The sequence below is a fragment of the Tetrao urogallus genome (genome assembly GCF_951394365.1).
Source record: "Tetrao urogallus genome assembly, chromosome: 6".
NCBI classification, from domain to species: domain Eukaryota; kingdom Metazoa; phylum Chordata; class Aves; order Galliformes; family Phasianidae; genus Tetrao; species Tetrao urogallus.
In genome coordinates, this window is record NC_136819.1 from 21,989,617 (window position 1) to 22,014,602 (window position 24,986).

At 51.6% G+C, this 24,986-nt stretch overlaps 1 protein-coding gene across 1 annotated transcript; it reads right to left on the bottom strand.

The window, feature by feature from the left end:
* Window positions 1-231: 231 nt before the first annotated feature.
* ALX4 (ALX homeobox 4) lies at window positions 232-24,057 on the bottom strand (the record flags this gene model as incomplete). The annotated part of the gene is made up of 4 exons (XM_079536687.1): window positions 232-555; window positions 889-1,017; window positions 4,632-4,942; window positions 23,658-24,057. 4 exons carry the CDS (start codon window positions 24,055-24,057, stop codon window positions 232-234), a joined length of 1,164 nt encoding a protein of 387 aa, XP_079392813.1.
* Between the last annotated feature and the right edge of the window lie 929 nt (window positions 24,058-24,986).

The following is a 24,986-nucleotide window of genomic DNA, read 5'->3' on the forward strand; positions in this document are numbered from 1 at the left end:
ACAGCAGCGCTGCCCCACAGCCCTGACCCAGTGCCGGGAGGCTGGGACCTCCCATGTTCGTGCTGGGCACACGCCACTTACGTTCACACACGTCCTCTATACACCTAGGGTAGCTCAAAGTGCTGCGTTCACATCCCCGAGGAGGCAAGGGCTGGCTGGAATCCCAGCTGGAGGTCTCCCAGCTTCCCCACTGGCTCTCGCGGTGTGCCGAGGCGCTGGACGGCAGCCCTGTCATGTCGCCCAGGAGATCGCGGCGCTGTGCTCCTTCGCCTTCATCCGCAGGGCCGCGATGCTGGAGCTCTTGCGGTCCGGCTCGCTGTTCAGCTCGTAGCCATTGAGGCCGGGGCCGATGCCGGCTGTGCCAAAGAGGCCACCCACGTGAGTCTGGCCCACGTGGCCGCCGGCACTGGAGACACCGAGGAAGTCGGAGACACCGCCAGCTGTGTGGGGATGTGCGTGGGGGGACATGCAGGAGGGCACCGGCTCACAGGGGACGACGCAAGCGGGCACAGGGGAGGCTGCTCCGTTGTTGCCAATCCAGGAGGGGTTCTGGATCTGTGGGGAAAGAGATGCATCAGGGTGTGAGAAGGACAACACCCTGGACCTTATGGGATGTTTGGAAAACACATTGCACAGTGGATCTGAAGCCCAACAGGGCTTGGTGGCTGCTGTGGTAGCTGTGATCCAATGGGGCTCAAAGGAGCACTACAAGGCACTCACCTGAACAACTGCTGTGCATTTGCTGCTCAATGGCACAACCCCATGCTCCTGCATCCCAACCCAAGGGAAGGGGATGAACCCCAGGAGCAAAGCATGGCTTCGGGGGCTCCAGGAGCAGGGCAGTGATGAACAGACAGACAGATGGATTTGGGCAGGAGATGTGCTCACCTGGGCATAGTTCTCAGCACGGGTGAGCAAAGGCAGCTCATAGGCAGTGGAGAAGTGGGTCCGGACCTGCTGCATCTGGCCAAACCGCTCCCGCTTGCGCCATTTGGCTCGTCGGTTCTGGAACCAGACCTGTGGGGAGATAGGGGTGTGGGGCTGTGAGCACAGGGCATGGGAGCCCATGGGGCCAGGAGCTTTGAGCAGCCTGGTCTAAAGGAGGAGCCCAGCCTTGGCCTCTGCCCTGCAGCCAGCTCTGCCCTGGGATGACCCAGCTCCCCCATGCTCAGACAAGGAGCAAACACATCTGTGTGTGCTTGTGCCAGGCTGGGACCTGCGGCACTGGGGCTTTCCCCAGGTTCAGTCCTGGCTGTGAAGATGCTGTTGGCTGAGAACTCCTATTTACTACTGAACTCTCAGTCTTCATTAACTGTTGAAAAAAAGAAGAAAAAAAAAGGGTTTTCAGTGCTCCTTTCCATCTTAGCTTCTGGAAACAAGTGCACTTCTATGAGTTGCATGTCCTCTGCTTTGCAGGTCTTGTAGCTCTTCACAGCACTGCTCAGATGCCTTTGAGGCAGTGGAAAGACCAAAACTCTGTTTCTGCTCTTATTTTTACTGGCTTGACATCAGTGTGGATTATTGCACTGTTGTCAGCAGCATTGCTCCTGATTTGCATCAGCATAAGAAAGATCAGAGCCTGGCCCAGTGTCTTCAAAGCCTCTTGAAGCCTGTGAGTCAGGGAAACACATCAATCACGAGCTGCTTTGAAGGCACCGAGCGATGCATGCGATCACCAGGGGCTGGGGTGTGCAGGTCACGCCAGCGCATGAAGGAAGCTTCTTGCTTCTGCTTCAAGTTTTGCACGGTGACTGGAGCTGGGGGACTGGCATCTCACTTCAGTGATAGCACAGAGGAGCCCCTCTGGGCTGCTCCTGTGCTCAGTGAGCCGGGCAATGAGCATGGTGCAGCTTTCAGACTAGAACAGCATTTGCAGTGTCAGCTCATCTAGAAACTAGTCTAGGAAGAAACCAGCACAAGGATTTGTGCTTTCTGAGGATGGCCTATGAGTGCAATTTCCACCCCGCAAGGATTTCCAGAGGGTGCAGTTCAGCAGAACAGTCCTAATATCACGCCAGCTGAGAGCGCTGCACATGAAGAGCATCCTGCAGGAGCACACTGGTGCCCCAGGCATCCATCCGTCTGCTTTTCCTCTGCCTCATCTTGGCACGGCCACCCCAGCCCAGCTGCGAGCCAGTCCCAGGGCTGGCTGGGATCGTTCCGCTTTGATCTGTAGGCTCACAGCCAGCAGTGCTGACCTGGCTCTTCCCAGGGCGGCGGGGCCCTGCTGTGCACAGCGGGTGCCTGCAGGTAGGCAGCGTGGCGTGGGCTGTGCACGGTGCTGGGGCTGACATATGCCCAGCATATGTGGCCGGATCCCTCCTGGCAAGCACACTCACCTGCACTGCCCTGCTAGGGACTGACCCCAGCAGGGGCCAGCAATGGCCAGGCAAAGTGGTTTAAACCAGGCTCAAAGTGCAAGCTGGGAGGCTAGGGCAAAATATCTGCCCGACCCCGTGAGGCTGAAGGGCACCTGCAGGCAAGGTGCTGGGGGCTCAGGGCATGGAGATGCTCCCTGCCCTCTCTGCCCCACTGCTTCTTGCAATCAACTGCTCCAAACAGTTGTTCCACTTTTAAAAGCTATCATTTTTCCTTGAGAATAAATGATTTTCAGGCTGCTTGGTATCTTCCTGTAGGATTTCCCCTGGCTTCCTTGAATTCAGAAGGTACCAAAAGAAGAAATCTAGAAAAAAAACTGAAAAACACCAAGTGTGCATTTTCTGTTCATTACCTGTCACCTTCAGCTGAGAGATGGTCCTGCACCAAGGGGCGCAGTGGCTGGGGCTATGTCTATGAGTGGGGAGAGGGTGCTTGCGAGAATGCTCCTTTTGTACTGCACCCTGGTGTGAACGAGTAGGGAGGGACTGTGGGCAAGCGTCATGGATCTGACTCCTGCAGATAGTGCTTTGATAAGCCCCAATGTATCCAATCAGTCCTATAAAGATCTACAGAACAGAAAATGTTTTGTGTCTCCATAAACATGCGGCCATATGCTGGTACCTCACTCCATATGCATGCACTCTGACACTCCATGGAGGCAGCACAGCAGAAATGAAATGCATTGCTCTCCCCACTGCCCAGCTGGTGCTGCTGTGTGGCTGCCCCCTGGGCTGCTGGAGCCACAACACCACTTAGTGCCTGGGAGTTCCCCACAGCTGCCCATTGCTTCAGTCCTAATGCCAAGTGAAAGATTAAAGCAAGCTACCCTCCCTCCTATTTTCCCCTTTCAGTGGCCATTATCCCATCTCTACCCTTTCCTGCCTCTGCTGTTTGTCTGTCTCCAGGCCTATCCCAGTGCTGATGGCCAGGCTGTGTGCTCTCTTGCCAGAGATGGTCACCAGCCCTTTGCCTTCCAGCCTGCAAGAACAGAGCCAGAATTCATCTCTGAGTGCTGAAACTGGACACCATTTTATCAGTGGCCTGGAATGGGAAATTGGAGCCTGGGATGAGAGAACTGAATAACTTGAGCTTGTTTTCATTTCATGTTTAATTTCCTGCAGGCTTAGCTCAGTCTTTCCGCTCCTTCCACCAGCCTCCCAGGGTTTTATGGGGGAAAAGGGATCAAGATATATTACTTCTTGCTTTGCTTTTTCTTTTTTCTTTTTTTTCTTCTCCAAGGCAGTGATTTCGCTACAGCCAAGTTTGACATTTCCCTCTCACTTTCAAGCCCCTGCCGCATCACAGGGGCACCACTGAAAACATCTCCTTAGCAGTCCTAGCAATGGGAGTGCTGGCTCTGAAGGGAGGTAGTGGATGCATTGCATTCCCCAGGCACGAATCCCCATCATCTCATCCTGCCCCATCCCTTCTGCCAGGGCTCTGAATGGTGCTGCTGGGGAGGGACAGCACTGCCTGGATATGGAGGAAAGCCAAGTATGGGGATGCTGCTACGTGCCCACCCCAGCCCATAGAACTAACAGGAGCCTCTCCGCATTCTGTTGAGACACAGCCACAGCTGATATGAGGAGAAACAGCTGTAGGGAAGAACATGGAGCCCTGCAGATTGGTCTGGACAAGTGGGTGAGAAGAGTCCTGCAGCTAGGAATGAACCTAGAATTAATATGCACAGGGATGCTGGCCCAGCTGCTTTGTTTGTGACAAGTGCTTGCAGGGTTCAGAGCAGAAAGCAAGCAGGATTCCAGGTTTGAGAGGTATAACCAGATTTCTTCCCACTCCAGATATTCCTGATGCTAATGTGAGTTGTAGAAGTGGTGGTGCAATGAACACCTGAATACAGGAGTCACAGAGTTAACCAGATGACAAAATGATGTCCCAGCTTCCCAGCAGCCTTAGGTGGCCATCAAAACATGAGTTATAGATACCTGCTCTGAGCAGTGGTTCTCTGTTTTGCCTATGCTTCTAAGCTCTGCTAAGCCTTTGGGTTAATATTAGTTCAAGGGAAAGAGAAGCACTTAAACTCTATTGTTTCGGGGTTTGGCTGGGTTGGACACCCAGGTTAGCAGCAGGGTGCTGACACCTTGCTGGTGGCAGCTGTGAGACTGCATCACAGCCACTCATCTTTCCTGGCCCTCTGAGGCAGAGGGATTCACCCAGCCCATTGCCCCTTCAGCTCAAAGACAAGGGGCTCAAGGCTCACCTACCCCTATCCCAGCCCGAGGCATTGCTGTTACCTGTACTCGGGCCTCAGTGAGGTCTGTCCTCATGGCTAGCTGCTCCCTGGCATACACATCTGGGTAGTGGGTCTTCTGGAAGACTTTTTCCAACTCCTCAAGCTGGTAGCTGGTGAAGGTGGTACGGTTCCTCCTTTTTTTGCCCTTGTTGCTCTCCGAGTCCGCCTTGTCCATGGGGCTGGGGAGGTCCGTGTTGGCCCTGTCCTGAGGGACTTTCACTCCAGCCTCCTTCACGCTGAGGTAGCTGCTGTCCATGCCCGAGGGGTCAGCGTTGGGCTGCAAGTCAGCCTCTCCCAAGCTGCTCTCCTTACCTGTTTGGAGGGAGAAAGAGGAGAAAATGTGTATAAACCTTATGGCTGATTGACTGTTTCGACTGAGAGCTCCAACAACGGGAAAAGCCTTTAATAGAAATGAACAGAAGGTGAGAGGGAGAAGACACAGGGAAAATTAGAGTCTGCGTTTGGGACAGGATACAAGGGGTGCTACACTATGAGCATATGTCCCCACATGTCCCCACATCCTGGTTGCACACCAGGCAACCCCACAACCTGCTGTGAGGACTCACACTGCCACTGGCAAAGCAGCGCCCATCACTACACAGAGGGCTAATGTAGGACACCTGCAGAAAGCCCCAGTCTGGTGCAAGATAGAGAAACACTGCCTTCACCTTCATCTCCTGCAGAACCTACAGAGAAAGGCTGCAGGAATGCTTTCTGCTCAAACCCTCCTTACCAATGAAAGAACACAACACCTTGCTTGTTTTTCTTTTTAAGATTTTGTATTAGCTTGCTTTTAAATGTGCCCAGGAACAACCTTTCTGGGAAACAATTCCACCCTATGAGGAGCTTTCCTTTGGGATAATTTTGCAGTGTCACTTCCAAGGTCATTTATCCAGAAATCTTTGCCAAAGTGTCTGGAAATCCCTATTTTTTTTTTTTTTTTTTTTCCAGCATTTATCTTCTGTTATAACTTCGTTCAGCCTAATTCATCACTTATGTGTAGTTTTGCTGTTTGGGATTAAATGTGGCTAATGCTCTTGGGCATAAAGGCAGAAAGTTGAGTATGGGAGGATAAGACATGAAAGGACTTTGAGAAAGAAATTGCCTAATTAGTGCAGAAAAGTGGCCAGGACTGGCACTGATGGTGGAGGTGTAGGAGCTATTTGCCTCTACCACTGTAATGGATTTTCAGAAGAAGGATTTATCGCTGCTCTCTCAGACTCTTGAGTTGCTTAAACAAGCTTCATGTTGTCTGTCATCCTCCGTGCTTTGGTCTGGTTCTTAGGAGGATTCATCATGCTGGGCACTGAGTCTATCAGTCACATGCTATACCAATGTTACTTGTTAATTCATAGAATCACAAAATCATTAAGGCCTGAGAAGACCACTAAGATCACCAAGTCCAACAGTCAGCCCATCGCAACTGTGCCCACTAACAAGATCCCTCAGTGACACACCTACATGTTTCTTGAGCACCTCCAGGTGACTCCACCACCTCCCTGAGCAGCCTGTTCCAATGCCTCACTTCTCTTTCTGAAGAGGTTTTCTTAACATACAACCTCAACCTCCCCTGTCACAACTTGAAGTCATTCTCTCTCATACTGCCACTGTCACCTTCATTTCTTTTTTTAATTTAGTAGGTCATGAAGCTGGGCGCATTTCCATCCATGCCTTTGTGCTGGCTGCCTCCAGTGCTCCCCAGACCCCTGCAGCAGAAACACGTGCCCTGATGCCAACCCTTGGTGGCTCCCCACTATTTCTCACCTCTAGTGCTCAGCCACTGGCTGTCCACAGGCAGAAGATGGGCAGGAGGTGGCCCACAGGGATGGCATGCATCTCCCTTTGCTCCACATCCAGAGGAGCAACTGCCATTCCCTGGGAACAGGATCCCTGACCTCAAACCAGTCATGCTAAATGCTGAAGTGAAACAAATTGCATACATCTGCATATGGATATGTCCAGACTTCCTGTAACTGGAGATGGCCTCAAAGTTTCAATGCAAAGTCCGGGGTGTCTGTTTCTAATCAAATCTAACGAGACCTTGAGTTACATATTATGAAGATCTCCATGACAAGAAGGTAATGCGTGCATTGCTATACCATTACAAGCCTGACAGAACTGCTCAGTGCCTCCTCTGCTACTCTTGGCTCCTCCCTCACTCTCACTGTGGTGGAAGGAAACTTGCTGTCTTCTCCCAGTGCCTCATCTATCTGCAGTGCCACCAGTACTGCCATGCCTGAGTCACCCACCAGAGGTACCAGCAGGCAGCATGGGAGAGCCAGGCTTGTGTGTTCCCAGCATTGAGATGCTCTGCCATAGTTTCTTTCTGGATCCCTGCACAAAGGGAAATGTCTTTTTGGTGCCAGCACATATTTTTATGGGACCTCAGGTGGGAGAACCCATAGCACACTGTGTGCTTGGACACTGTGGTGGCCAGGTGACCCTGCAATGATCCCAGTATGTCCATTGATCCCTCCCCACAAGGAACAGGCTTCTAGCCACACTGTGGGTTCACAGCACGTATCTGGATTGTTCCTAACTGGCTGTTTTGGAAAGATGAGGATGTAAAGTCTTCTCTGTATACAAACAGAACCATGAAATTTAATTTGAAGTCAATTCAGCTTGGCACATCCACATGGCAGGGGAGAGCAGGGCGTCTCCAGTGTGCACAGCAGCATTGGGCTCAGCTCAAAGCAGTGTCTCCTTCACACAGCATCTGCTGGGATTTCTCTGAGCAAAGGCAGATCCCCACAAGGGGAAACAGCAAAGCACCCCACAAGGCTGCAAGACACCTACATGTTCAGCACAACCCACAAACACTGCTGGCACATGGCTGTTTCCCTAGTGCACTCTGTTGGCAGCATGTGGTTTGATGCTTCAGTAGCAGCCCTGAAGTTCAGTCCTAGCATTGGCAGCACTGGCTGCATCTCTTACTGAGGAGGAGCTGCAATACCATTCAGACTGCAAACCTTCAGGACCCCAGCAGCAGCAGCAATGCTACAATCCTGGTATCTTTCTCCACACATGGTGAAACTGCTCTGCTGCTTTTCCAGGTTGGCTGTTGCAGCCTCCTGCCTGCTGCTGCAGCCCAAGAAGCACAAGGCTATCATTTAAAAAAATATTCACATTTGGGGTTAGATATGAATAAAGAAGCCCAGCTGCTCTTTTTTATCCTTCATTAGGAGGAAGGAATCTTGAGGTTTATTCCTGTAAGGGAGCAAGCACTCTGAGGTCTACAGATAGAAAGATGGATTCAAAGATGGAGAGAAGATGCAGAATTTTGTGTCTGGCTCTAGAATCACTGATTTTATTAGCAGTGAGCAAGTAACCAAACCTCCACACTGGGTCACAGGTGGAACACTAAGCATCATCCCTCTCCTAAATGCAAGAGGTGGAAGTCCACATGAGGAGTTACCACTATAACAACTGCAGTGCCCTTGCTACTGGTGGGAACTGAGTGGAACACCTCCATTCCCACTCCAGATAAGGACAAGCGCAGCACCTTATGCCCAGCCTGCCTGCAGGTCCCTGGAGCCTGCATGAAGCTGAGCAGTCCCCATGTGTATACCCACCTATCACACAGACCAGAGCCTTGCATGTGAGTACAGTGCTTTATTCCCTGAGCAGATGAATTTGCACACCCCTTGGCTACATACACAGAGCTCAGCATAAGCTCCAAGAGTGCACCACGCACTGCCTGCTCCTCTCTCATGATATTTAAAGGACACTAACAAAACTGGCTTTTACAGAAATAAATCTATTCCATCACCTCTGAATGGAAGCTGTGGCTGGAGCAAAAAGGCACAGTTTATGCCCCAAATCCTTCTCTGTGAGGCACACCCATCTGAAGAGCAGGAAAGAGCTGACAGCAGATTTGGAAAGCGCAGAAATGGTTCTGCCGCCATTGCAGCTCTCCTACTGGCTACCAGAATGCAGCACAGGAAAAGAACTGGAGGCAAGAGAATGCACAGCCATTGCCCTTGCTGGGAGCGTATGAAACTGCTGGGCTGCCTGCCAGCTGCTTCACCTCTGATGGTGAAAGGAGATGAAGGTATATGCTAGATACTGGAGCTGGGGATCTTGCCTCTCCTTCATGAGTCCGTGTATTCTCATTGACCAGGCTCTCTTATCTTTAGTGTTGGAACACCTACACTGATGGCAGTGACAAAAGCACCCTGGGGACATGCTGCTCTGCCTTGTCAGGGGCAGGAAGGATGGCTTTTCAAGTGGCAGTGGAGGGAAGTGACAGTCAACAGTGTGTGGCTCTGGGCAGCCAGACCCAGGTGATCCCACAGAGACAGCTCAGTGCTTAGAATGATGAAGGCTATCAATTGTACAATCATAATGGTTGGGAAAGACCACTAGGATCCCCTAGTCCAACCATCAATCCCTCACCATCATGTCCATTAACCCACATCCCCAGTATTCCAGGCTATAAGCAAAGTCCAACTGGAATGTCTGTGGATTTGTGCTACATCCTACTTGCAATCTCCTCCAAGAAGTATGCACCTGTAGCAAAATCTACCCTGCCACTCTAAACCTATCCATCACCAACAAATGTTTGCTCAGGAAGGGAGATAAGGCAGACAAAGACCTGCAGACAGTTTGGAAAGACTTGCAGATTCCTTTTGGCCCTGAATTTGATACCTGTAGAAATGGTCTCCTTCTTCCAAAGCATTTCCACACTGTTTCAGTCATAGACTCATGCCTGCACACCCACCAGTAGCTATTTGGATTTCATCCCCAAAGGGTCCACAGACCCTCAGAGGTAAGTGAGGCACCCCAGTGTGAGGTGAGCTGGGCTCCCCAGTTTGTGAGATGCTTGGAAACTGGAAAGCCGAAATAAAAACAGAAAACACCCAAAGCTGGCTGAACCTCACTGAACCACAGAAAAGGCTGAATTTAAATTTTGGACCAAAGTGTGGGCCAGGTTCTTCAGCATAACAGCTCTGCTGCTTCTCAATTTTATACAGCTGATTAGTAAAGAAAGGCACAGATGAGGGAAGGAAAACATTCGGCCCTTACCAAACATGCCTGTTCTTGGAAGCACAACTAGAACTTATTTCCATTCTCACCGCACATCACAAAACTCAGGGCCAGCCAGGTCTGGGAATTGCTAACGTTCCACCAGGCTTTTGTAGGCACTCCAGAATGAAATTAGAATTCTGGCTACCAAACCAAAATTCACAGTCAGTGGGGATGGGAGGCAGGCAAGGATCAATTCTATTGGCAGAGAGGAGCAGGGCAGCAAAATCACAAACTGAAGCAAAAAGCAGTATAGCTGGAATGGGAACTTGCTGACCAAGAATGAAGATGAAATAACAGTAAGCCTGGCAGCAAAGGTCGATTGCTTCCAGACCCCTCCTTGCTTGGCTCACCCACTGCCAAACATCTTCCCTTCCATGGGATCAGGGGATGGTGCTACAGGCACAACAGTGACCGGTCACCCCAGCTCCTAGAGGTGAGGGGAGATAAACGAACATCCATTTATGTCTGACCTGCCTGGAAACTCAAGCTGCTCCTTACACAGCCTAAGCAAATATTTAGTTAAATTGCTCCAAAAGTCTCAGTCCTTTTACGTGCATCCCAAAAGAGTGTCATAAAACCATCTATGAGAAGGGCTCCATTAACCTCTGCTACCCAGCACAAGAAGAACGTATTTCAGCTCTGACTGAAGTTTAATAAGATCTTGGCCTCTGTGGCTGCCAGCCCTGCCTCACCCTGACATCAGTACCTATGTACCACAACAGCATCCTCTACCAAGAGTATCTACTGCAGCAGGGACACGGCAGCAGCACTCAGCCTTCCATGGAGGAAGAACCGTGCCTTCAGCCAAGAAGGCTGCTACAACATCAGCCACACAAATTTCGCACTGGGGTCATGAAGAGAAAGGCAAGGATGGATGAAACTTTTGCCCAACTTCTCTGCTTGCTTCAGTACAATGCTTTCGTCATCCATATGTATGTGCAGCCCAATGATTTCCTCTTCATGAAGTTTTACCAGCTGACCAAGGAGTAGAAACACCACCACCACCGATGTGACCCACAACTCGTGAGATGCTTGTGCAAGACCTCAAGCACATAGCTTGCAAAGCAAAGGGATGAAAATGATTTATAGAAGCAGCAAGGTAAAGGTTTATTGATGAGACATTCAGAGGAAATTGGATGAATGGGCCTGAGATTCCTTTAGCAAATGAATAATGAATGCTGTTCGCAGCTGGCAACTGACATTTTTCATTTTCATTTGAGAATAGCAAGGCGCAGGGCAAATGACAGTTATTAAGGAAAAAAATCCATTAGGTAATGCTGAACAAGGAAAGCCTCAACAGAAATGTTTCTTACTTATGAAAGGGGAGCCACAAATTGTTGAAAGGGTAAACTCCTCATATCACATAACTCAGAGCACTGCACAACCCAAGCCATAGGAGGGGAAAAAAGCCCCCATTCAATGCAGTACACTCCCCAGCCTTCAGACCAAGCTTTTTCCATAAAATCTTATATCCCAGGTCTTCTGCTGCTTCCCCAGGGACAGCTTTTTTCACCTGCTCCCCTACAACACCCAGGCCTGAGGAAGGTTGGACCGTCTACAGGAGGAAATGGCCATTACAAGAATAGTACACTCAGAGCTGGCTGTAACCCTGTCCAGAGCACGTGAAACCTGCTGTGTATTTAGGTGTGAGAGTCAAAGATCAGTCATTACTAGGCCAGTGAGAACCACAGCTCTTTCAGTCTTGTTCCTGGACAGCTTTTCAGAGGAAAGGCAGAAGGCACACAGTCTACCCAAATCCCAGCTACACTGTGCTCCACAGCACCATGTACCACATTTGACAAAAGGCAGTGTCAGATTTTTTTTTTTCCTTTTTTTTTTTTTGACATGGAGAAAACAAAAATACACTTAATTTTAGCTATGTTCTTGGAAAAAGCTTAGTAGATTCAGATGAAATTTAAAAACTTCAGTATTATAAAAAAAAAAAAAAAAAAAAAAAAAGGCAGAGGCAAACATACTGTGGGAGTATTTTAGCCTAAATCAAAAAAGTTTAGATTAAGTTAGAGGCAACTTGGAGGCAGCTTTTTATAGGAAGTATCAGACAGTAGACACAGAGACTCTGGTATCGTGCTTCTGAACAGAGAACAACAACAACAAAAATCACAGCACCTCAAAACAGCAAAACTCCTGCAGCACCACTAATTCTCAGCAGAAGTGGGTCATTATATGAAAGATGATGACCATGAAAATCAGCCTAAATTAAAAACTGCACTCACATCAACGGTGCTCATGCCCATTTTCGTGCTTGTTTCCAGTTAACATTCCAGAATAGGATCATACTGTCATGCGTGACTGTAAATGTCAAGTAAACATTAGCAGATATTTACAGAAATTGTTTTTAGGAACTTGTGAAAAGGAGAATTTGCCCCAGAAATCTATTTCCAGCAGTGATGCTTACCCACCCAGGCAAAAGACTCCATGAGTCCATCACATCCCCACCTTCAGCTTACCAATACAAATCACCTTCTGGCTGCATGAGTCAGAAACCCATCAACACTAATGTGCTAACTGCTGAGTAGAGCCAGGATCACTTCAGTTTCCAACATTCAAGGACTCAGGGCATCTGCTACAGGGAACAGAACTGGCTGTTCTTCATCTCCTGGGGCATCTCTAACCTTTGGGTTGGATGAGAAAAGATGTCTGCGAGGAGACCTTGCTGGGCCACAGCAGGTTACTTTCTTCTTCCTTCTCATCTCAAATTCAGCTTCCTACAAAACACCTTCTCAGATTTGCTATCTGACTGCATATTTTGGTCATAACATTGCAGCACGCATAAGAGGCACATGCAATTGCTGAAGCAACTTGTTTCGTTCTTAAAACTCTCAGGAAAAGACACAGATGTAAATAGTGGTTCTCCAAGCAACAAAACTCCTGTGGATTGCAAGAAGCTGGGGCTTTAGCATTAAGGCATTAGTGACAAGCAAAAGCAGTAAGAGCTCTCCAACCCAAAGAAGGGGTCAAAAAGCCCTTTGGCTGGGCCCGCAGCTTTCTGAATTAGCTTAAGTCAAACCCCACAGTCATTTCCTACAGCAGATGAAGCTGGTGCCTATAAACATGGATCTCACAACTGCTATGGAGTCCAGTTCACTTAGGCTGTAGTGCATACTGGAATAAATAACCTTCCCCTGTAATAACTGTTTGTAAATAACTACCAGCTGAGAGAGATGGTGTGTGAGAGTGCAATTTGTCAAGAACATAACCTCAGCTAAACAGAAAAGAAAAATCACTGTTCTCTGTTATCTCCCTAGATGAACCTGGCCATTCCTCATTATCCCCTCAGCAAGGAAATAATTCCCATCAGACTCAACATTCATGGCTTGGAGGGGACACCCAGCACCCTCTGACAGATCCTCCTGGGCCAGGAGGCCCCTCCCCTCCTCCCTGGAGAGGCTCAAGGTCAGGCTGGACAGGGCTCTGAGCACCCTGATGTAGCTGTGGGTATCCCTGTTCATTGCAGGGAGTTGGGCTAGATGGCCTTTAAAGGGTCCCTTCCAGCTCAAATGAAGTTATGAGCTGTCTATCTCCAGGGATGGGAAGGGATCAACCAGGTGTCCACATATGAACCTACCTCAGAGACTGTTTATTCTACCCCAGGTAGAACTCACTTTTTCCTCTGGAAATACCCAAACCATTCCACTGGGAGATTTTTGCAAGTCTAGGTAGGCCAGACTGGCATGCCAAATGGCCCAAATTCAGGAACTGCTTGTAAGGAGCATGCTATGGTTCCTGGGTAATGGTTGAAGAGGACAGTTGGGATCAGGCTGTGCTTTTCCCTTCTACTTCTCTGAAAGTCATTAAAACAAACAGAACAGACCAAGGACTGGGTTAGTCCTGGTTCTTCTATTGTTCTTCTGTGAAGTACTCAGGTAACCCACTCCTGGGTTCCTAGTACTATGCAAGATAACCCAGACCTTTTAAGATCAGCACCAGAAGTCCAGGCAGCGTACAAGGGGACATCTGTGCCAGCATGAGGAACTTGCAGCCAGAATCAGTGTCTCCTCCCAGCACTAGCCAAATCTTCCCCAAGCCTCCAGCCATAGAATACTCCTACTACATTTTTAAGCATCTAACAAACCTGATGAAATACTTTGGCCAAAAAGCATCAGCTTTGCTCCATGTTCTTCATGTCCATACCCCCAAATACGGTGAAAAATGCATCCCTTAGAAGCCTGGTTGCTATCATAGCCTGTTGGTTCCTTTTTGGGTAAGCTTCAGGACATTTTCTAAAGAAATCCATAGCTACCAACAAATATTGTCTGTCAGATTCAATCTCAGGCAAAAGCCCAACAACATCAACAGCAACAAATGGCAGTGATGCACCCAGAAGTTACAGCTCAATAGGATTTCTCCTCATCTTTAGAAACCTATTTTGAGATACAGCCCTTCCAAGAAACTCATCACATTTCCTGTAGCATTTATCCATTATCTCTCTATGCTTTCCCCAAAACTAGTGTAATGCAATGGAATGGGCAGCAATAACAGCATAGTAGCACAACTCTAGGCTGCAACAAGTGAAGATGTGCTCAAATGCAACTGCCGTGGTTACAGAAACAAAGGAAAGCCACTGCTTACCTACAGAAGACCTCAGGTATGCAGGAACCTCCAAGATACTCTTGCCTCCACTACCAACCCTTAAATGGGGTCTGGGAAGGGTGCAGTCATTCAGGGGTATTGCATTCACCTGAGCTTCCCTGGGTTGGCCCTCCCTTCCACCAGGTGCTCAATCGTTGGTTCGGGCTCTGATTTAGCATTTCTGCTGCAACCAGTTATCTCTTGGCCTAAGAGAGAACACAACCTCAAGGGATGTAGTGGTATTGATATCATAACAAAACCTCAGAACCTCTTATTTTTGGGCAGTTTCCAATACAATGAGCTCTCATGAGCACTCATCATTCGGTTTTCAATTTCCCTGTCTCCTATACAATATTTTGTCTTCAAATTCTAAGCTTTCCCAGAGAGGTTCTCCTCAGCTACTCTGAAGAGAATAGACGCAACAAAGCAGGCTTGTCTGCTGAATGAATCTTTTTTGCATCGCACCCTGCTTTGATACTGGGAGCATTTCTGAGGGCTGTTTGTAGCTCCTTGAACCTCCTTGTAATCCTACATCTACTGGATGAAGCAGAAGAGTTTTCTGTAGATTGTGAAAGAAAGGAGAAATAAGAATACTTCGTATTTCCATGCGATGCCAGGACACGAGTTCACTTCCATACCTGCAGTCAGATACACTTTGTCTCATGTCAGCGCAGTGCCTGTCCCAATCTGTGTGCAGCAGAAACTCCCCTCTTGCAAGAAGTATGTGGTGTTCTGTGACTCTTGTAGGCCTGCAGATGACACCCTGGCAGCTGGGTTGGTGCCCAAGAGGGCTGTGAAGGCTGGGGAAATATCCAGTGCCATGTCGCTCTTCTCTCACACTGGGGATTTCCCCTGGAAGGTCACCATTTACAGAGATGCCCTCAGTTTTCTCAGAAACAGTGTGGCCAGCCATGCATTTCCTGCTCTGCTAGTCTCTTGAGCACACACAGGTGCTGGGGAACCCATGCCACAGTTTTGCTATGCACTTGTCCCAGCATGAAAGCCATTTTCACCTCCACAGATCCACTGTGAAAACCAAAATGAACCCAGTACAGCACATCCCAGATATTATCTATTAATGGCAAGGCACAAGCATCCTTTGATTAACATAATTTACACATTGAAGTTTTTGCTGGCCTTTCTCCCAATGAGGACAAGAAACAAGGCCCAAGAACTGGCTGGTAGCTCAAAGAGACAGCTCAGGGATCTGCCCACAGAAGCAAGCATTACAAACATTGCCCAAACCTCTTTCTTTCACACGAGCAATGTCTTTAGGCATTGAAAGGCTCTGTGATCAGACACCACCCTCAGCACTCCACACTCTGAGCATTGCTGGGATCTCTCTTGGAGCCCACAGGCTCAGTCTCCCGTTGGAATTTCTCCTCCACCCATGAATTGCTCCATTTTGGGTTGCCCCATTGTCTCCCACTGTCTAGTTTGGGTTAACAACTGCAGAACCTGAACAAGCATCTGCAATGCCCGTACATTACACACACGCAGCAGTCCTTCTCTTGCTACAGCAGATTGGGTTCCTGCATGGACCTCCCTCTCAAGTGGACCACTGCCAAATGCAGGCAAATTGGATATACTATCAAGAACACCACTTTTTGCCACCAAGGCCAAGGAAAAGGGGATTTTTCATAGAATCAGCCACAAATGTACCCCTCCTAAAAGGAAATTAAAAGAGGGTTGGTCTGAACACAAACTTAATATCCGGCCCTGGGCACCACAAAGCCTTGCTGCAGCCTCAGCCTTAACTTAAAAGCAGCATCACCCAGCTCAGTATGCACAGCTCCAGGTGCCCCTGCTTCCTGAGCGGAGTTTAGGCCTTTCAGTAGGTTTTACGAGGCTCTGTCCTGACTAGCTATATATTTACAACAAGCCTCCCCATATTTCCACTCCCTACCAGAGCCACACTTAACCCAGCCGCTGCACTCATGTTTGATGTTGCAGCCAATCCTCCCATTGCTCTCTATCCTGCAAAAGTCCTTCTAATAGTTTGAAGTGGTATGAGCTGGATGAAAATACTCTTCTCCCCAGCACAGGACATTGCATGACTTAAAGAAACCAGCTTCCCTCTCTTCCAGTAGCAGCTTTCTGACTCCTGCTGAAGGGCTGAAATGCAATATTTAACTGCCATAAATCCCACAGCTTCACGGAGTGTTTCTGGCCTCCTCCTTCTCCACAATCTGCCTAAATGTCTAGCAATTGGTCCACCGGCTATTTATCTTGGAAGTCCTCACTGGCATCTGGAGACGTGGGGAGCACAAAATGTCTGCAGGTCTTTTGCCAATGTAGGTGGGTCTCCTCTTCCTCTTGCCTTCTAGCATTTGGCTGTGTCCTGTCTAGCTCAGACTGATATCTGGCTCCAATCTGCTTACAAAAGTTCAGAGCAAATCTTGATAAGCCAGGTTATGTCTATAACTGAGTGCTTCTCAGCTCTCAGGTATGGGTCCTTGCCACAGCTGTGCTCCTGACTCCACTCCAGGATGAGGTCTGGGCATGCACCATCAGAGGAGAGGCTGGAACAGAACCACTCAGTGCTCTAGGAGGGCTTGCAGCCTTCTGACCCAGACATCAGCACGCGGGCTGGGCTGCAGCTCACACCTGCTCAGTGCTCAGCCTCATGCTCTCCTTGTGGATCAGTGCTGCCAGGCCAGGCTCCATCCAGCTGGAGAATAGACATGTGATAACCTCCTACAGAGTCCTTTTGCCAGTAGCATTGCTGGGGCTGGAAATCCCTGATGTTTCCCTGTGTTACAGAGCACACATGCTGGAAATGGATGATCCTATGGGTGACCAACCCCTACATGACAGCCCAGTGGCACTGGGCCAGCAGCCAATACCAGCACACCGGTATCTTGGTGATCCTTCAATTTGCAGTGTGAGATAGTTTCCCATTCCTTCAGAAGCCCTTGCTGTGGTTGAGGCTGAACAGCACTTTTCTCTTTCTTCTGTCCCATTAAAACCTCCCCCCTTCCCCAAGTTCCACATCACCTTGAAAACTGGAGTCCTGCAGCCGGGCCCACGGGTCTCCCTGCACACTGTCCCTGCAGAACATCATTCTCACATTGTCTTCAACCACTGCTGGGAAATCTCCCAACATTGCCCTTCACTCGCTGAAGTTTACAGCTTTGTTTTGTTTTTATTCTTGTTTGGATTCCTTTCACTTCCTATTGCTTCCGACTAGCTCGGCTTTCAGTATGCACCTTCGTTACCTGATCCTTCTCGCACCAGAATAATATGCAGCTCCCTGTTTCCCCCTTAGGAAACCAAGCCCTACCCTGATACCAGCATTAGCAGTCTCAGCTGAAGCAGTCAGCAGCATCTGAGGGCCTGTGGAGGCTGCTTCTGTGCAGGGAGAAACTGGTGAGACCTGAGGTACTTCTTCAGTGCAGTGGTGTTTGCACGCAAAGCCCTGTCTGTCTCCTTAAATGCAAGAGGAATGAACAGGAGTCATTTCTAGGCGTGATATTACAAGTGCCTGTTATTTTCCCCAGATAGAAGCCTGCCCAAAGTGTTCTGTCCTCTCAGTTTCCTCATTTTCCATTGAATAATCATCCTTGTCTTGCTTTGACTCCTCAAATTTGGTTTTGGTTGTGATCCCTCTGCCCTATATGCATGCATATATCTCACCGTGTGGAACTGTGTGGAGGATTTGCATGAGCTTTCTCATTGCACTGCTGTACCTCCTCATCTCAAGGCCCCCACAGCCCTCTGTGGCTCTGCTTGGCATGGTGGCTCTCATTGCTGAGTCCCTCCCTCCTGCAGCAACATCCCTGCTCACAGACTTTTACCAAACAAAGGCAGATGCTGTCTTCAAGGTAGCATGACATTTTCACACCACCTCAGCGTACAGCACGCCTATCATTGACTGAAAAAGCTTGCCCTTCCAGCTCTGGTACCTGCTAAAGCACTTGCCTCACACCTAATGAATACAGATCTTGCTAATAAGGAACATACCTAGAAATGGTACTGATTCCACCAAGCAGATAAACATTGACAGGGTAAAACCTTAATTCACATTTTCCCCCAAAAAGTAACTATCAGATTCAACAGGCATTTAAACCACTGAGCTAAGTCTTTAGCAAACAAAGCTAGACCACAGTTTATGACATATCAGCTTGTCATAGTCAGACCCTGCAGGGACCCAAGTGCAGCAGCTACTGACTGCTGAATCACAGCTATCCCCAATGGAGAGATAAAGAATTTGACGCTGATGGGTTTGTGTTCTCTATAAAATCAGTCCCAGGCCACCTTCTGCACAGAGCTGTCTGCCACCACACACCACTCCTCTGAATTTTCCCAGCTCCCCCTTCCCTGCCTCCTTTCTTCTGTCTCTGATCCCTTCTCCCTCCATCTCTCTTCAACAGAAAAGTGCCCCTAAAACACTACGCTGACCAGAAGTTCTCTTTCACACTGTGCCTGTAGCAGTGACAGTCAAAATGCAAAGGCTGTGTGTGAGCACAAACAAAAGCACAGCCCAGCAGAGTCAATGTGTGTAATAATGCTGATCTGCCTGAACTCACGCAGAAAATAAAGAGGAGGTTGTCCATTTCATATATATGTTAGCTTTCCTCTTTTACTTCAGAACTTTTACTTAAGAAGCTGGGGTAGCAGACAGACACAGAACAGCTGTGAATTTGTCAACTGTAAATAAACTGTAAATTACATTTTATTCATATGAACTCTTCCTATCCACCCCTCTGTAAATGATTCTCAAATCACAGCATCCTCTATGAGCTGTGTCACAGCTCAGTCTTCTCCTCATCCAGAGCTGCCTGTTTTCCTTTTGGAGGCATATCTCTATGTATATGTAAGACCTTTACTTTCCAAACCGATTAACAGTTACATCAGGATTTCTTTTTTCTTTTTTTTCTTTTTTTTTTTTTTTTTTTTTTTTTCCCCTCCAGGGGCATAGGAGAAATGCCTTAGAAACACATTGCTCTTGGGGCAGGGATCTCTCCGCTTTTTCTGAAAAGCAGTGACCAACCCATCTCTCGTTGAGCTGCCCAAGCTGAGCCCATTCATGTAGGTTGGCAGGCTGAGCCTCTGCTCTGTGCTGAGGCACCCAGACACATGAGAACACACCGACTGCTACAACTGCTTGCACCAAACAAGGGCCTGGCTCAGGAAAGCCAAGCTCACCCCCTCCAAAATCAAACTGAGGGACCTCTTCCTGCTGAGTTTTCGCAGTAACTCCACCAATCCTTCCCCAGCTGTGGGAAAGTCCTGCTGCTGGAGCTGGGCCTGAGGAAGACTGCACTGATGCCACTGCGTGGTGGCAGCCTGGCCTTGCACGAGCTGTTCATGCATCCTGAACCTCAGTTCTTCCAGCTGAAAAATGGGATGAGAAGTCACTTGCTGCCCAAAGTGCACCATGCTTCTTACCTGAGAATTATACAGCTGCTGAAAGACTCTGAACAGATTCAAACTGGGCTGAAGGGCTGTGGCTGGAGATGTCCTCCAGCGCAGAGCTTGGCTACGAGCCTCCCAGACACCACCTCTCTCTTACAAGGGAAACTCATCACGATTCTGAATGCAGGGCTTGGAAGGGGGATAAATCTTCAAGATCTGAAGGACTGAAGACTGCTCATCAGCTCCCCTTAAACCCGCTCCGGGTTTTGACTTGGGAGGTTAGAAACCACAGCCAGGGAACTCTCTTTTGATTCACAACTTGTTTGGAGCAATCACCCAGAAAGCAGCCAGTGAATCACTGCAGCCGGTTAGTCATGCAACCGCACCAAGAGCGCACTCAAAGGGAGCACAAAATAAACAGCCTGCAGCCCCAGATAACACACAAGCAGCTCGTTTGCGCTATCTGGCATCAGCATATATTGTTAATAACACATCAAACCCTTAGGAAAAGACGCACGCAGTAAGCATCTCCAAATCTCTCTCCCCATCGGTATTTTTCCCATCTTGTTTCGAAACAATTCAGACAAGGACGAGTCGAAGTCTTTTTTTCTCTCTCTCCGCACCCGTCCCGTCTCCGGTAAGGTTACAACTGTGCGCAACAGCAGCGCGGGGCCAAAGCGGAGCTAAATCCGCTCGGCAGCGGACAAATGGAAAACAAACAGCGCTCCCGTGAAAACAGACCTTCCCGGGGGGAGCTCCTCTCCGCTGACACACGAGCGGTATAAACAACCCGGGCCGGGATCTTTACCGAGGTCTCCACAGCCAGCTCTCCGACCGAGCCACGCGAAGCGCGCCGCAGCTCCGCGAAAAGCGGTGACCGAGCCCCTCTGAGGGCGATAGACGAGCGGGGCCCTACCTTGGCGTGCCGCTGGCCGAGGGGGTCCCGCAGCTCCCGCGGAGGAGACCCCGCACCGCCGAGCGCCTCGGCCTGACTCCCGGCGGGAGCTCCCTCCTCTCCCTGAGCGGCGGATTTGTTGATCCTATTGCGGGGAGGAGAGCGCCGGCGCGGCCGCTCGCCCTTCTCCTCCCCGGGGTTCCGTCCTCCTTCCTCCGTCCCCGCTCCGCTGGCGCCGCGCCGCGCGTCCCGACGGCATCCCTTTATAGCGGGGGGCCGGGGCAGCACCTCCCCACCCCTCCCGGCCCCTGGGGTGCGGGCAGCTCCCCCTCTCCCCGCCCGCCTCCCTTCGGCCGCGGGGCAGAAGCCGGGACGGGGGCGGCGGCGCACCCCGAACCCCGCGGTACCGTACGCCCTGCGCGCACCGGGGCGGGCGGTGGTCCGACGGAACCAGGCTCGGGGCGGGGGCGCGGCATCGCCCCGCTTGGAGCCGGCGAAGGGAGCACCGGGAGAGCGGTGCCACCGCGGTAGCGGAGGCGGGCACCGGGCACGACGTGTCCCGGAGGCGGGGGGCCTGCCGTGTGCACCGGGGGGAGGAGGGGAGGAGAAAAACATTAGAAGTGTCAATTAAAATAATAGCAACAGTAATAAAGTGCGCAGCGGACAAATAATTCCTACGGCACTCGCTTTCTGCTAACAACAACGCGTTCCAGACTGCGCTTTTTGCCGCTCTCTAAAGACAAGAAATGCTCGTTATGTGCTTAACCCCGCACTTACAGATTTCCTCAGCACGAAGAAGGCCGTTTCCTCTCTCTGCCTCCCGCGGGTACACGTCCCCATCATATTCCCATCATATTCCACCGCCCGTAGCTTTTTTTCCAGCCCGTACTTCCGCGCGCGTTGCCGTGTACGGGTATAGACGCACATAAGTTCAGGACACACAACTTAACTCCGGTTCCGCGCTGTAGAAATAGCAGCTCAATCACCGCGGCGCATCAATCATCTGAGAACCGCGATATGTATCCCGCTCCGGGGCTTTATTGAAGATTTCTCTTTAATTGCCGGTCCGCAGGCCGACCCGCAGCCCCCCGTTAGGGCGGTGCCAGCTGGAGCCGAGCGCGGCCGTCCGCAGCGGGGGGAGCCCCGCGGAGCACCCCGAGAACCGCCGCTCGCTTCCTGCGCCGATGTGCGGCCGCTGCCCTCCCTGCCTATATTTATCCGTACAATGCAATGGAAGGGATTCGATCTGGAAATAGACGCCGGGAGCTATAAACGGCAGGCGGGGGCTTTTTATAGCTCGGAACGTGTTTATTAAGGAATTAAAATTAAAGAAGAAATCCCCCGGCTGGTTTGAGAGGCTCGAACGGGCATCGGCCCCAGTACAACGAGAGCTGGGAGGAGCAGGCTGAGAGCACCGCCGGGGAGAGGCTCCGTTTTCCACGGCCTCGTGCTTTTCTCGCTCTGTTATTATATATATGCGTACATATATTTATTTATTTTATTTTATTTTGAGTGGGGTTATTTTAATAGAGAACCGAGCCCCAGTGGGCGGCTCGGAGAGCCGGACAAGTGCCGGAGCAGCCGCGGGGCCTCGGCCTATCCCGGCCATCCCGAGCGAACCGCCGCCGCTCCGACGTCCTCTGCGATCCGCGGGAGCAGAGCAGCCGCCTCCGCCTCCGCCCCGAGGGTCCCGGCGCGGTGCGCGCCCGGCGGAGCTCAGCCCGCTGCCGCCATCGCTGCTTTCGCTCCGAGGAAGCTGAACGTGGCTACTATTAACGAGACGCCCTCCTAAATCGTTAGCCCTCGTTATTAGTGTTGCTGTTAATTATGCTCGAGGAGCCATGTGGCTCCTATTACAGCCCCACCGATCCCGGTCGCACCACACTGCGCTCGGGGCCGCGCCGGGCCATCAGCTCCCGACCCGGGGCTCCATCCGAAGTCCCCTTAAGAGATGTATTGAGGCCGCCCGCTAGTGTGACGGCGGGGGCAGATTCGGGCGGCTCTGCCCTGGGCTGCAAAACGCCCTCGCGAGCTGAGCTGGCGCCCGGGGCTTTTTCAGCCTACGGAAACAAGAGAGCCGGTTAGTGGTGGGGCGGCACCGGCCTTCCCCCGCGCCCCGCTTTGCTCCTCCGCGGATGTGGAATGGCCACCCGCCGGTCTCGGCCCATTCCCACGGGAAGGCGTGCAGCCCCAAAATGGGGTGACGGGAGCGGCCCCGGCTGGCACCAGGGAGCCGGTCCTGGCGCAGAGTAAATAACGGGGGAGCAGCTGAGAGGGGAGCTGTGCCCGGGGCCATGGGGCGAGGGGTGCGGGGATCCCTTCAGCTTTACTCAGGGTGAATGGGGCTGGGGAGGTCAGTCTGCGCGCTCGTACACCTGCACAGAGGGAAAGGAAGGTGCGTGGGGGAGAAAGAGAAAGCAAAGAGGGTACAGAAGTCGCCGTAGATGTGGCGGCGGGAGACGGGAAAGCGGGACCTGGAATCTCTGAGTTCCGCTCAATAATACCGTTCCCCCACCCCTCCCCGCTTCCCTCCCTGTGCTCCCAGCGCACCCGGAAGGGTCTGTCCGTGTCACCGTCCCCGTGCCTGCCCGGCAGGGTCACGGCGGGCGCACCTGGACAGGGGCACCGCAGCCCCGCTCCGCCCGCAGCGCACCGAGAGGCCGGGAAAGAAGTTCATTTCCACCTTCCCTTCTTCTGAAAAAATAGAGGGTCGCGGATTTGATTTCTTTTTATTCCTATTTTTTTCTTTCCTATTTTTCCGCTCCCCGACCTCCCGGGCACAGCTCGACCCCTCCGGAGAGCCCTCGGGACACGCGCGAGGAGCGGCCCCAGGGCTCCGGCCGGCTCACGGCCGCGTTGGGCAGCAGCGTGGGGGGAGAGGGACGGGGTGGCGGCGTGGGCAGAGCGCGGAGACATTCGCCCCAAGTTCTGCCCCAGCGCAGCCATCCCGCGGTGGCATTCGGCAAGGAGCGGCTCTCCGCATTGCTTTTCTCTTCCATTTACCAGAATTTCCTCGAGCCTCTGCCTCTTCCCGCCCCGGCGCTCGCCGCAAAACCACGGCAAAACGAGGCGAGGGGTAGCCGCGGCCGCCCCCGGAGCCCCCCCGGCCCCGGGAGCCCTTCTTCGGCCCGGCCCCATCGCGCGGCCCGCACTCACCGTAACAGGAGACCTGCAAGGCTCCGTTGTGGCTGCCGCTCTCCTGCAGCTTGAGATTGCTCTCCGGTGGGGTCTTGCAGGGGCCGCGCTGCATGTAGAGGTGCGGCGGCTGCTGCTGGGGCTGCGGGTATTTGCTAAAGGCGGGCGGGGGCGCGGCGGGGCCCGGCGCCTGCCCGCTGCCGTCCAGGGACGGGCATTCCTGCGGGCTGTAGCGGCTCCGGCACTTCGCGCCGCTGTCACCGAAGCTCTGTCCTTTGGCGGCCAGGAAAGCGGGGCCGAACTTGTCACTCGCTTGAAATGCCCTAAAAGGCGAGGAGCCGTCTGCGCCCTGGGAGGCTGCGTTGTAGTAGGAATCCATGGCAGCCGGATCACAATAAGAAACACAAGTATCAGCATTCATTCCTAAAATTAAAAGGCCCGAGTGTCCTTAATGCGCTTGGAGGGGCACCAGGAGCCTCTCTTTCTCCCCCTCCCGCATACGCGCACACCCACAGCGGGGCCGGGAGCTGTAAGAGGGCTCAGCCGCTGCCGCCCGGCCCCGATCCGTTCTCAGAGGGGCTCTGCCTCCCTCTATCCCTCCCTCTCTCCCACACTCTCTCTCCCTCCGAACTCTCCGCCGCCCAAAGAGGCTCTTCTCGTCGCTTTCCCCCCCACGCACAGGAAAAAAAAAAAAAAAAGAAAAAAAAAAAAAGAAAAAAAAAAGAGAGACCTCTCCCCCAATTAATATGGAGATGATGACAGTGGAGGGGAGGGGGCCCGGGTAGGGGTGTGCGTGGATGCGGATGGGGGTGTGGAGGCAGAGGGGGGTGGGGGTCGTATCTTTCTCATTAGAAAAAATAAAGCTATTTATGTTTAAAAAATAGAAAACGAAGCAGACGAGGACATGGCATTAACGCGGTTCGGGACGGGAGCGGGGATGCGCGGGGCTTCGCGCTGCTGCCACGCTCCATTTGTTCCTACCCTGGGCCGAGCGGCGCAGCTGAGGGACCCCCAACCCTAACCCACGCCCCCCCACCCCCTTGGGCTCCTTACAGCAGGTCCCCGCGGGCCTCTGGGCCTCCTCTAGCCCCGTTAACCCCTTCCCTGCTCTCCTGGAATCTTTCCGTCTCCTGGCAGCGGGTACCCGGCCGTGGTTTTTTACCTCCGGACATCCGCGCTCTCTCCAGGTGTAACTAACTGGGGGGGGGGGGGGAGGGGGGGGGGGAAGCGGTGGGCAGGGAGGGGCTGCAACGGGGCCTCCGAGAGCACAGAATAGGCTTTGGGATGGTCAGACGTGAACTTGCAAAGGAGCGGAGTCTGGAAGGGGCCTTACTTCTCCGAGAGGTCAAT